Below are 13,695 nucleotides of genomic sequence, written 5' to 3' on the forward strand. Positions count from 1 at the left end.
GTAGCACTAGCGTGCTACTCGTTGCGCAAGCGAGGGAGCTGATGCCGCAGAGCATGTGAGGCGGTACACGCCGTCACATTACCCCCCTCTAAAGCTTAATTTTTATGTACAAAAGGGGAGCTTAAAATTAAGCTAAAGAAGAGAAAAAGAAGAGAACAAACCCTAGAGCCTGCCTATACCGTGATTTTGTCATCCAGGTCGTCGTCGCTGTCGCAGCCGCTGCGGCTGTAGCTATTGTCAAAGCGGGCCATGCGTCAGGCACGTAGAGCTGTGGCCGAGCTATTGTCAATACAGCTGCAACTAACGCTCCTTTGTCGACTGCCGGGAGCCTGTGGCAGTCCTGCACCCAGTGAGTCTGCGAGCCACATCGTACGCATCTCCTTGCCTGCCTTCCGCTATTGATCTCTTTGGTACGGAGAGACTGACCTAGCTTGAGCGCTAGGTGCGACCTTAGCATATTTAATAGTGTTGATGCTAATGGCGTTAACTATGCTAAGATCCATCTTGTCTGGCTTTGGCTAGGTGGGCATTTGCAAGTAGATAGTTAACTGTGTGGCGAGTCGTTAAACTGACTGGAGGAGTGCTGGATAGTCGTCTGGCAGCATGAGCTGGCCGTCCAGCGCGCGTTGGATCAAGGCATTGAGACCCTAGCGGAAGGTTGTTCATTGTGGATGAAGCGAAAAACTAGACGCATAGCTAGTCTAGGATGGCTGCAGGTGGAGCAGCTGATTATCAAGGCAGCTAGCGAAGACTGCCAGTTGAACAGGTAGCTGCTGGGGGGGCAGCTAGTTGTCGGTGCAGCTCGCGGGGGCTGCAGGTAGATTGAGTAGCTGCTGGCGGAGCAGCTAGTTGTCGATGCAGCTCGCGGGGCTGCAGTTTAAGCAGGTAGCTGCTGGCGGAGCAGCTCGTTGTCGAGACAGTTCACAGAGCCTGCCTGTAGTTCGGGTAGCTGCTGGCGGAGCAGCTAGTTGTCAATGCAGCTCGCGGGGCTGCAGGTTGGTTGGATAGCTGCTGGCGGAGCAGCTCGTTGTCAAGGCAGTTCGCAGAGCCTGCCTGTCGTTCAAATAGCTGCTGGCGGTGCAGCCAGTTGTCAGCATCGTGGGGGTCGGACGACGCGAGAGGTGCGGGGAGGTCGGTCGTAAAGAGAGACAAAAAAGAAACATGTGCGTACAAGCTAGAGCGTAGCAACTGAGCTAACCTATCTCTAGCTGTGTCGTGTGCATAGTGAGGGTATGAGCATACTCTAACTGATCTTACCCTCCAAGATCAGAAGAGGGGTCGCGCACTGTCTCCACCGTCAACTTGACGGGGTATGTCAGCGTCTGTCGACCCAGAGTCGTGTGCGTGTGCGTGTGCGTGTGCCAAAAAAACTTGGGCGTGTGCATGTACATAATACTCAAGCTTTCATGTCACTTAAGGAGTTTAATCTAATGTCACGGTCGGCATGCTCAAGCTACAAGCAAGAGGTAGTGTAACTCAACTAGATTAAACTAAGGAGCAGAGGAGCAGCTCTGCGAGTTTAAATATACATGTGTGCCCCCTGCCAAGGCGCTACTTGTAGCACTAGCGTGCTACTCGTTGCGCAAGCGAGGGAGCTGATGCCGCAGAGCATGTGAGGCGGTACACGCCGTCACAGTAATTATCTCTTTAAGTCTATAGAACTTTATATAGTCTTATTTTTTTTTCTACTAGCTTCTAAGAAGGTCTAGATACTTTAAGATTTTTAGTGTTAAAGTACACATAGTCTTCTAGGCTAATTTCTAGGCTTAGCTATTATAACTTGTTTATGTGTTATTCTATTATTTCTTAACTAGATTTAGCCTTAATTACTAATTTTTTATAAATGTTTTATAAGTTTAATAACTAGTTTATTAATTCTTAAAGGTCTGTAGGCTAGTTTCTTTATAGCGTAAAGTATAAGTTATATTTAAAATTAGCTTTATATAGTGTTTCTTTTGTTATAGCTAATTCTACTATGTTAATAGCTAGTTATGCTATAGAGAGCTATTCTGCCTAATTATTTTAGGTGTAAAAGACATACTTTCTTAGGTACTTTTCTACTTTAGTGTTTACTCTCTTAGTCTAGCTGTCTATCTGTAGATAGTATGCTGTAGATAGTTTATGTGTTATGCTAAGGTGTTGCATAGCTGCTTTCTAGAATCTGCTAGTAAATAGTTTATCTTAGTTAAAGACAATAATTTTAGAGCATTTATACACTAATATAATGTTTTATTTAAGCTTATAAATAAACTTCTTAGCTGTTATTATTTTCTCTAAGGGCTAAGTATTGTTACAATCCTTGCTTCGTGAAGCACTCGGGTCTGATGATATTCCTAGGTGGAAATAGGACGGATAGTAGGGGCCAATCTGGTAGGGTGTACAGTCCTACGTACAGGCTATTAGGCTAATAGAGGGAGGGTGAGTGACCAGATCGTAGTTTGCCCTATGTGCAGCAGTAGAGAGGCCAGGGTTAAACAGTCCTGTTAGACAGGGTTAGAGGTATATATAGTGCAAGATATACAGATAGTATTACAGCTCTTTAGAAAGCTAAATGCTACTTAGTCTATGTAAAGAATAAACTAAACATTAAACACACCTCCTAAAGGTTATTTAATGTAAGGGCTATATACATGTGCTAGGGTGCTAAGGCAAGCTAAATAAGCTTACACAAGCCTGCTAAGCAGAGCTTACTAAGCTTTCCTAGACTTGTAGGATTTACGTCCTATCCTCCTATTAGACAGTGCACTCTTCTGTAAGGGCAGGCAGCTGCGCCGCCTCCCTGTCCTCTAATTAGCTAGTAAGCAAGTCCCGCTCTAACCGTACTATGTTGTAGAGCATCCTGGGTGGAGTTACGCTAGTCTAACTGTAGACTGTAACACGCTGCCCCTCCTTCCTAGCAGTGTCCTTACTGCTCTGCTTACACAACTGCGTTAGTAAGGGCTTATTTATAATATTAGTGCCCTTTTACTAAAAGGCATTTCTAACATTTATTTTTTTTATGCTAAATAGCTTGCTAGTTTTACTTATCTTATTACTCTTATGTTACTCTCTATTTTAACTCTTTTTATTAAACAAAAATAAGACCCTGCAGCGCTTACTAATTTTTAAGGTTATCTTATGTGTTAACTTTATTCTTAAATAGGTGCGTTAAGTGTGTAAAAAAGAACAGTAAATGTAACACTTTTATTTCTAATGCTACATAAAATTATTTAAAAAAAAAAAAGAAACACTTTTTTAAAAAGCAGTTACTGCAAAGGCTTAAAAGTAAAACTTTAATAACAAGATGTTACATTAGGTTTAAAAGACTTTAGAAGTAAAAGCTAGAAAGTGTTCTAAATAAGATTATATCTAAAAATTACTAGATTTACTAGAGGCCTATTACGCAAAATACCTAAAAAGAGACCTCTTCTTCTTAGATAAGATAAAAGCTTTTAAGGCTAAAGTAGAGGGCTGTTCCCCTTCTTAACTGTTATTAGTAGGTACTTATCTTTAAAGGCTACTGCTATCTAGTAATAACATAGCTACTTCTTTTAATATAGGTGCCTTATTACCTAGCTAGTTTTTTTTAAATAAGCCTAAAAATACTTTTATACTAATAGCTGTGTATTTCTTAAGTTTTTAGCTAGTTCTTATGTGTTTTTACTAGTAGGCTATTTTTTCTATTTTACTAAAATTTTTTTTTAATTCTTTTAATTACTTATTATATGTTTAACTTTATATTCTGTTTCTTTATCCTTTTATTCTTATGTAGATAGAGGAATTTCTTTAAGTGCTTTTTTTAACTTAGAAATATAAAACTACAGGTGTATCTTTATATATAGGGGAAGCTTAAGCTTATAGTTGTCTTACTAAGTTTAGAGGACTTTATATAGTTTTATTCTCTTTTCTGCTAGCTTTCTAGAAGGCCTAGGTATCTTAAAGTTTTTTATGTTAAAATAGACATAGTCTTCTAAGTAGATTTCTAGTCTTAGTTATTATAATTTATTTGCATATTTCTTTATTATTTTTTTACTAGATCTAGCTTTTACAGCTAACTTTTTATGTATTTAACATAGATTTATTAGCTAGTCTATTAACTTTTATAGGTTAGTAGGCTAATTTCTATGCAATGTAAAGTAAAGGTTATATCTAAAATTAGCCTTATATAGTGTTTTTTTTATTATAGCTAACTCTACATTATTAATAGCTAGTTATGCTATTAAAAGCTATTCTACTTAATTATCCTAAGTGTAGGAAATGTACTTTCTTAAATATCTTTTTACCTCTACATTTACTTTTTTAGTCTAACTATCTGTCTGCAGGTAGTAGGCTATTAATAGCTTATGTGCTATACTAAGGTGTTGCATTACTGCTTTCTAGAATCTACTAGTAAACAGTTTATCTTAGTTAAAGATAATAATTTTAAGGCATTTATATACTAATATTATATTTTATTTTAATTTATAAATAAATTTTTTAGCAGTTATTGTTTTTTGTAAGGGCTAAGTGTGTAGATACTTAGTAGTTTTATTTAAAGCTACTGTAATTATGTTGCACATCCTGTCTGTCCCTAGTTCCTTAGACAGGGGTAATCTTATAATAAAATCTATTATAATTATTATTTATAGTAACTTTAGTGCTTTAATTAGTTAAAGGTATCTATAAGCTCTGTGCCTTTATAAGTTATTTTTATTATAGATATTGCATTCTCTAAGCACCTTAGTGCATAGTTGCTTTACTTTTAGTATTTATTATAGTATAGCAGCCCTTAGCTTTTTCTAAAGGGTGCTAATTTCTAAATATCTAAACATTAGAGATTTATAGTATTCCTAGACTAAGTTTTTTTATTCTTACTTACTAGCTGTAAGCATGTAAGACTCTTTTATAAGTTAAAGTCTATTATAGATCTATTCTTTGTTAGTTTCTTTAAAAAGTGTAAACTCTTTTATTTCTTCTTCTTCTTTATTAAAGTAATCTAGTCTTTAGCTAAGGGCGTTAGCCTGCTAGTTCTGTGCTTCTAGGACATGCTTAATAATATAGTTAAACTAGGCAAGCTTTATTACCTATTTTATGTGCATTAGTAATAACTTTTTTACTATTAGAAATATAACTAGATTTGTGTAGTTAGTTATAACATTAAATAGTTTTACTATTCTATGTAGCTTAGTAGCCTAAACTCTTATAGCATTTAATATTACTTTTAGCTCTTTGTCTAGTATGCTATAGCCTGCTTTAGGTCCTAAGAACTTAGTAGAATAGTACACAACTAGGTGCTATTTTCTGTCTTCCTATTTCTAATATAATGCAGCTCTGCTAGCTCTAAGGGATGCGTCTGTGTAGATCTTTATATCTAGTTATAAGTTGTACATTCTTAGTACTAGTTTATTTATTATAGCTTATTTTAATATTATAAATGCTTTATTTATTTCTAAAGTCTAGACAAACTTTGCTGCTGCCTACTCCTTAGTTATAGTGTTTGTTAATAGTATAGTAATTTTTAAATAGTCTCTAATTATCTGTCTAATGTAGCCTAATAGTCTTAAGAATCTTTTTACTTCTTTAACTATTATTAGTTTTAGCTACTTAAGCACCTTTTATACTTTAGCTAGGTTAATTTTTTTTTTTTTATTAATTATAAATCTTAAATATTCTGTCTTAGTAATATAGAATTTACATTTAGAAAGCTATAGATAAAGTCTGTACTTTCTAAGTTATTGTAAAACCTTCTGTACTTTCTATACATAGTCTTCTAGAGTATCTCTTAAATAGATAAGGACATTATCTAGGTATACTAAAGTAAAGACATTAAGGTATAAGTTAAGAGCTATATTAATAATTTACTAGAACATTACTAAAGCATTTATTAAACTAAATAGCATTACTAGTAATTTATAGAGTCTTTATAGAGTTCTAAACACTATAAGCTATTTGTCTTTTTCTTATATCTTTATTTTATTAAATTTATCTTGTACATTAAACTTTATAAAGTACTAGGTTCCTTTTAATTAATTTATAATATCTTATATAATTAGTAAAGGGAATTAGTCTTAAATTATGTTATTATTTAAAGTTCTATAGTTCTAATAGACTTAGATTTTTCTTTCTTTCTTTTTTACAAAGACTACTGCTAAAGCTATAAGGCTATAGCTTTTTTAAATGTGGCCTTATGCTAACATTCTGTTAACATATTCTTATAAGGCCTCTTTCTGTGCCCTAGTTAAGGGGCAAAGCCTATGTGTTTTTAGGTTGTAATCTTTTATTAAGTTAATAGTGTAATTTTAAGGCTAATGTAGTAGTAGCTTTTTAGGGTCCTTTAGTGTCTTAAACATATCCTTATATTCTTTATACTTAGGTAGGATATAACTCTTTTCTTAGATTTGTATAACACTAATCTATTCTATATTCTTATCCTCTTAGATTTTTTTATAGGATACTTTTTTAAGTTTTTCTTTTATTATTTTTATTGCCTAGGCTTTTAGCTCTTAGTAAGGGAATCTCTAAAAGTTCCTTTTCTTAGAGTAGTAACTACTACCTTGCTTTACTTATTTATAGACTAGGCATTTATTATTATAGCATGCTAACTAGGTTATATGTGCGTAGTTGTTAGAAGTTTTTATAGTTATAGTTCTCTAGTTAATTGCAGGGTTATGTGTTCTAAGCTAGTTATAGCCTAAGATTATATTATATTTGCCTTCTAGCTTAAGTATGTTTATAGACCTTTAGTTACTTATGTTAAAGGTTTTAAAGTTTTTTTTATAAGTTTCTAGGTTAATTTATCCTTTACTATATTTAATTAATAAAGTGTTAGTAAGGGTTACCTTAAGCAAGTTTTTTTTTATTTAGAATAGTATACTTTGTTTATCTACTTATTTTTTATCTATTACAGTAAAGGTGCATCTGCTGTCTATAAGGGCTAGTCTAGGCTGTCCTTTGTACGTAAAGGTAGTTGTTAGGCTGTGCCCTACCCCTTATCCTACTATAATTACTACTAATATGTTATGTTTAACTTTTTTATTAAAAAAAAAATAAAAGTTAATGTCTTATAAGTTATTATTAAATTTTTTTTTTTTTTTTTATAAATTTAGTGTTTTTAATTATAGTAGTTAGCTACTTTACATTTATAGTCTTTAACTAAATAATGTAATGTTAGGTAGTCTTCTTTCCTTACTACTTTTTACTAGAAATAGTAAAACTTATAGTCTTTTTATTTATTACACTTTATCTATAGTTCTTATTTATAAGGGGGAGCTGTCTAATAAGTGTAATAATTTATAGTTTTATAGGCTAAGGCTGTTCCTTACTATAGGCAACTATTATAGTTCTTTTCCTATATAGGCTACTATTCTGCTTAATGTTTATTATTCTAGTGTTTAACACAGTATTATTGTGTACACTAGTACTAGGGGTATAGACAATTATTAGGTCTATGTAACATGTTAAGAGGACTTTTCTAAGTCTACTAAGGGTATTCTTTTATTTATACTAGCTGTACAGGGTGCTCTTTCTATTAGCACTTGCTTATGCTGTAGGTGCTGCTTTTATAGAGGACATATTATCTATAATTTTATTATATTGCAAGAGCTTTTCTAGAGATTGCTAGGCTTAAGAGCAGTGTCTTAGGTTTCTTAGGCGCTAGTTATAGTACCTTAAACCTAGCAAGTTTACCTAACTATTTTAGCTTTTAATTTTTAATCTTAGTAAAGAATTACTATTACTTTTTTTTATTTATAATGTTATATTTAACTTTAGCTATCCTTTATATAATATTAAATATTAAGTAGTTGTTGCTAATGTTTATCTAATAAAGTAAGACTATATAATTACTTAGGTAGTTATGTTGTAACCTACACTTCTAGCATCTGCATCTCTAAAACTGTTAGGAAAGCTCTCTTGCAGAAGTACTAGGGGTCTAGTCTTAAAAGAGAAAACATTTTTCTTCTTTTTAAACATTTATAATATATCCTTAAATCTAAGTCTTTTTTTTGTATTTTTTAAAGATTATAAGGTTCTGTAACACTGTATTAAGGCTACTAAAATTTTAAATAACTACTTCCTAATATAGTTTAAGATAGTTGTTTAAAGAATAGTTTCTTTTATATTACTAGTAAAGTTTATTATTTAATTTTTCTTATATATTTTTATTTATAAGGCTATATTTAGCAGTAATAGCTTTTATTATTATAGTAGTATTTTTATTCTCTTCTTTTTAGAAGTCTAAGCAGTTTTAGCAGAAGTGTCTTACTTTTTTATAGTTTAGGCAGGCCTTATCTTCTAGCTACTTTTATTATTTTTTTATTAAAGGCAGCTTATTGCGTCCTAGAACCTAGCTTTTCTTAGAAGAAAAGCTTTATATATGCTTTATATAACTAAGGTTTATTAGTTCTTTATTATATTATAAAAGCTTTTTTTTTTAAGGACAAATTTTAGCTTCTAAAAGGTTCTCTTTAATTTTTTTTCTCTTTTATGTTCTTTATAGCAGTTGTTATAAGTTATTGCTTTCTTAATATAGTCTTTAAAAGTAGTTAGTTAATTTATATGCATAAACTTATTTTTTACTTTATTATTTAGTCTGTTATAAAACATGCAGTATAGGGCTTTTTAGTTATTCTATCTATAAATAGCTATTTGTTCTCTAAAGTGTGCTGCATAGTTTTAGACTAGTCTACTACCTTATCTTATGTTATCTAGTCTGTTAGCTGCAATTCTTTTTTTATCTAAAGTCCTATAAATAGCTAATAAAGCTAATTTAAAGTTTTTAACACTGCTAAATACTTCCTTAGTTTTAGAGTTAAGTAGTGCGCTATTAGCTCTAAAGTCTATTTAATTATTAGCATAGGGTTAGAACTAGATTATAGAGGGGCCTTCTAAGTGTAATTTTATCTAGGAGATTATTTCTATGTTAGTCTAAAATGCTTCTTTATTATATTACATATAAAGGTAGCATCTAGTAAAGAATAGTTAAAGGTCTTTTAACAAACTTTTAAAAAGCTTTAAGAGGGCTAGTTTTAAAGCCTTTTTAGCTATAACACTTACTTTATTTATTAAAATATTCTAAACTTTAGCTAGTTCTACTTATAGTTTATGTATCTAATAGGCTTAAGTAGTTACTTTATAAAAGTTAACTAAAAGTAAAGAGTTTTATAAGCTTATAGTTTTTTAGTAAAGGTTAGCTATCTCTTACTTAAGTTTTAATAAGTTGCTAACTTTATTACTAATCTACTAAAGTTTCTTAATGTTGTTCTAGATAGAGTTAATCTGTTCTGCTAAAATAGCTTTACTTTAGGTAGAAACTTTTATAAATTCTAATAGCATAGTATAGGCTATGTTAGAATCTAAGTTATGTTGTAAAGTTACTATACTTTTTAAAAAAGTAGTATTTAATGTTATAATTCTTGCTTTATAAAGCACTTAGGTCTAATAATATTCCTAGGTAGAAATAAGACAGATAGTAGGGGCTAATCTAGTAGAGTGTACAGTCCTACGTACAGGCTATTAGGCTAATAGAGGGAGAGTAAGTAACTAGATTATAGTTTGCCCTATGTGCAGCAGTAGAAAGGCTAGAGTTAAACAGTCCTATTAGATAGGGTTAGAGGTATATATAGTGTAAGATATATAAATAGTATTACAGCTCTTTAAAAAGCTAAATGCTACTTAGTCTATGTAAAGAATAAACTAAACATTAAACACACCTCCTAAAAGTTATTTAATGTAAGGGCTATATACATATGCTAGGGTGCTAAGGCGAGCTAAATAAGCTTACATAAGCCTGCTAAGCAGAGCTTGCTAAGCTTTCCTAGACTTATGGGATTTGCGTCCTATCCTCCTATTGGACAGTGCACTCTTCCGCAAGGGCAGGCGGCTGCGCCGCCTCCCTGTCCTCTGATTGGCTGGTAAGCGAGTCCCGCTCCAACCGTACCATGTTGTGGAGCATCCTAGGTGGAGTTACGCTGGTCCAACCGTAGACCGTAACAAGTATATAGATATTTAGTAGTTTTATTAAGGGCTACTATAATTATATTACACATCCTTTCTATTCCTAGCTTCTTAGATAAGGGTAGTCTTATAATAAAGTCTATTATAATTATTATTTATAGTAGTTTTAGGGCTTTAATTAAGTAAAAGTATCTATAGGTTTTATACCTTTATAAGTTATTTTTATTGCAGGTGTTACATTCTCTAAGCACTTTAGTGCACAATTGCTTTACTTTTAGTATTTATTATAATATAGCAGCCTTTAACTTTTTTTAGAGGGTGCCTATTTCTAGGTGTCTAAACATTAGAGATTTATAATACTTATAAATTAGATTTTTTTATCTTTGTTTATTTACTATAAGCATGTAGAGTTCTTTTATAAGTTAAGGCCTGTTATAAATTTATCCTTTATTAGTTTTCTTAAAAAAAGTAAACTTCTTAGTTTTTTCTTCTTTTTTATTAAAGTAATCTAGCCTCTAGCTAAGAGCGTTAGCCTACTAGTTTTGTGCTCCTAGAACATGCTTAATAATGCAATTAAATTATGTAAGCTCTATTACCTATTTTACATGCATTAGTAAAAGTTTCTTTACTGTTAAGAACATAACTAAATTTGCATAGTTAGTTATAATGTAGAAGGGTTTTGCTATTCTATCTTTCTACCTTTTTTAGTTTAAAGACTACTAGAAAGACTACTTATTTTAGTATAAGTATATGAAGTTATTTATTTAAAAAATTTATAACGTACCTAACGGGTTGGCCGGCCACACGGGTTAGCCGGCCACTTTTGCTAAGCCCCTACTAAAACTACCCTATTCTAGCGCAAAACAGCCCACTTTAGCCCTGTATAAAGTAATATAACATAAGATATTATTTAAAGTCTACTTCTACTACTTTCTTACACATATGTAAGTTATGCCTAGTTTAATTACACTACCTGTATTGCTTTTAACTTAGCTTACCTTTTTTAGTGTGCACTTGTGTTTTTAGCTTCTTCTTATTACTACGCGCTCTAAACTCTTTTAGAGCAGTTAGACTAGCCTTATTCTTAACTATTAAAGTTTTTTTTACCTAAATCTGCTTTTTTTTATGTAATCTATATTATGTAGCAGCCTTATTTACTACTTAAAGCTTTATAATCTTCTTTTATGTTAACACTAGCTTATGCGCAATAATTACTACTCTTTTTAAGACCTTTTTAAAAGCCTTTACGATAGACATTAGTAAGCTATTTATATGCCTCTAAATTTTTACTTTTATAAGTATTAATTATAACCTAAATTTAAAAGTATTACTTAGGGTTTATAACTACTAAAGCTTATTATTAATAAGTAGTAGTAGTAATAAAGTACACAACTAGATGTTAAAGGCTATATTAACTTATTCTAGGTTAAATAGAACTAAACTAGCGCTTTAAAACCCTTCTTAGATATTACTAGAAGTAATTACTGCATTATAGGCGTGTATAAAGCATAGTAGAAACTTAAGTTTTATAATATAAATAATCTAGTTACATATAAGATCTTTAGCCTAGCGCCTATACACTTTCTTTAAAGAGGTAAAACAACCTACATTAAAAGGCTATAAAAAGTGTAATAAGTATAAAAGTATATAAATAGTAATAATCTTATTCTTTTTATAGTACTACTAAAAATTAAGTAAGTTATAGCTTTTATAGCTGTTAATAATAAAAACCTAATAAGCGCTTATAACTTTTTTTTTATATACTTATTAAAGTGCTTTAACTACTGTAGCCTAAGCTTATTTATTATCTAGCTGTTTTTAAAGACTATAATAACCTAGTTCTAAAGCAGATTCTCCTTCTTATACTAGGCAAAAAGGTAATAGCAGCCTTTAAAGATAATAAAAAGTAAAATAGCCTACTTTATTATATTAATACTTTAAATAACTATTATTTACTTTCTATTACTTTACTATATTACCTTTAGCTATTCTTGTCTTTTTAAAGCTGTAATAACTGCTTTAGTTAATATCTAGCCTATTATAAAGCTTAACTTATTAAAGTTATACATGTTTTTATCCTAAATACTGTACTTAGCTTTTATGTTAGCTACTAGGTAAAACTAGCCCTAGATAACCTTTAGATTCTTATAAAGCACTTTTTTATAATTATACTTATAATTAAACTTTATTATAAACTTAGGGTAGTGCTTAACTTATATACTGTAAGGACGGAGCTCTGTACCACTACGCTAATACAACTAAAAAGGTGCAAATAATTAACCAACGTGTTGAATAGGCTCTAACAGCTAGCTGCTTATAGTATGAGCACTTAAGTAGCAAAAGTAAGAGTGGTGTACAGTGTGCACAGTGTACAAGGTAGGTAAAGTAAGGGCAACATGTTTCTAGTTCTATTACTCTTATCTTTTCTCTATATAAAGGAAAAAAAAGATATCTAGATGTTTGCGCACAGAGGTTTACGCACAAGCATTATATAATAGAGATATGTAGTCCTGCTTATGCGCAATTGCTTATATCTAGACTGTAACGCTGCTGCTGCGTACAGACACTAGCAACTTTTCTTTTTATCTAAAAAGTTGCCTTTTGTACGCGTTACCTCTCTTTTGTCTATGTAGGTCTATCTAATTACATTCTACCTTTACTTTACCTTATTTATTAGAACTTGCCTTAGTAATGCTATATGTTAAAATAGGCTAGTTATACTATATAAATAGCTCTATAAATAGTGTAAAGTGTTTTAGGCTATTATTATCTAGCCTTTATGCGCTTGCTTTATAAGTAATTTAGTAGTATATAAACTATTTTATGTAGAGTTTTATGCTAGAATAGTGTAGGATCTTTGCGTAGGCAGGTGCGTAGAGAGGTGTATATAATAAGGTCTCCCCTTTTTCTTTACCTTCTCTTCTTTATCCTTTACTCTCTAAGCCCTTCTGTACTATTCCCTAGCTTTTTTCTCTTTTTATATAGTGCTAATAGTGACAGATACTCCTGCCTGCACACACACACACACACACACACACACACACACACACAGAGAGAGAGAGATGTCTCTCCAGCCTTCCTCCTCTACCTCTAGCGCTGTTAGTGTGGGCGTCTTTAACGTCCTTATGTAGTCTAGCAGCCTAGGGCGCATCTATGTTACCCTTTTAACTAGTTCTGCTACTAATTAGTAGTTTATTTAGTGTCTTAGTATAAATATATAAATCTTTTAGCTCTTTTACTTTCTTCTTGTATAAAATGCTAATTATAAATAAGCTAAAAAGCAGCATGTAGCAGCTTTACTATTTTATAATATTAATGTTGTCTTACTTACTAGCACTAATTTACAGCTATAAGTAGTAAAAGTTGTGTGTTATAAAAAGTACTTCTATACAGTTTTAGTCTAAAGTTGTAGTTAAGTCTTAGTAACTTTATGTGCTTATTATTATAGCAGCACTACTAGTGCTTTTTTTTTTATTAAGTGTTATATATTAGCTAACTTCTAAGCTAATGCCTACACCTTGTGTGTATAGCAGAGCTGTGGTCTGCATTGTAACTACTATATGTAAGGGGTAGTAGCTTTTTCTTTTTCTGTATACTAGATAAATAGACTGTCTTTTTTACATATCCTTCTTTTCTAATTTTATAATAAGAAAAATAAGTGCGTATAATAAAAAAAAACAAAAAAATAGGCCTTATATAAAAGTGTTGTTAGTTTAGTTAGTTTAAGGCATCTTTACACATAGAATCTAGCTAGTCTACAGATGCTTCTATCTAGACAGAGAG

At 31.6% G+C, this 13,695-nt stretch overlaps 1 protein-coding gene across 1 annotated transcript; it reads right to left on the reverse strand.

Annotated features, from left to right (window-relative positions):
• Positions 1–266: 266 nt before the first annotated feature.
• BDR25DRAFT_306527 (uncharacterized protein) lies at positions 267–1,321 on the reverse strand (the record flags this gene model as incomplete). The annotated part of the gene is made up of 2 exons (XM_033690642.1): positions 989–1,321; positions 267–870 (listed from the first exon to the last, which is right to left on the reverse strand). Coding segments are annotated over exons 1-2 (317 nt in total), but the record flags the coding sequence as incomplete, so codon positions are not given.
• Between the last annotated feature and the right edge of the window lie 12,374 nt (positions 1,322–13,695).

This window comes from Lindgomyces ingoldianus, assembly GCF_010093535.1.
Source record: "Lindgomyces ingoldianus strain ATCC 200398 unplaced genomic scaffold BDR25scaffold_37, whole genome shotgun sequence".
In the NCBI taxonomy this organism is placed as follows: Eukaryota; Fungi; Ascomycota; class Dothideomycetes; order Pleosporales; family Lindgomycetaceae; genus Lindgomyces; species Lindgomyces ingoldianus.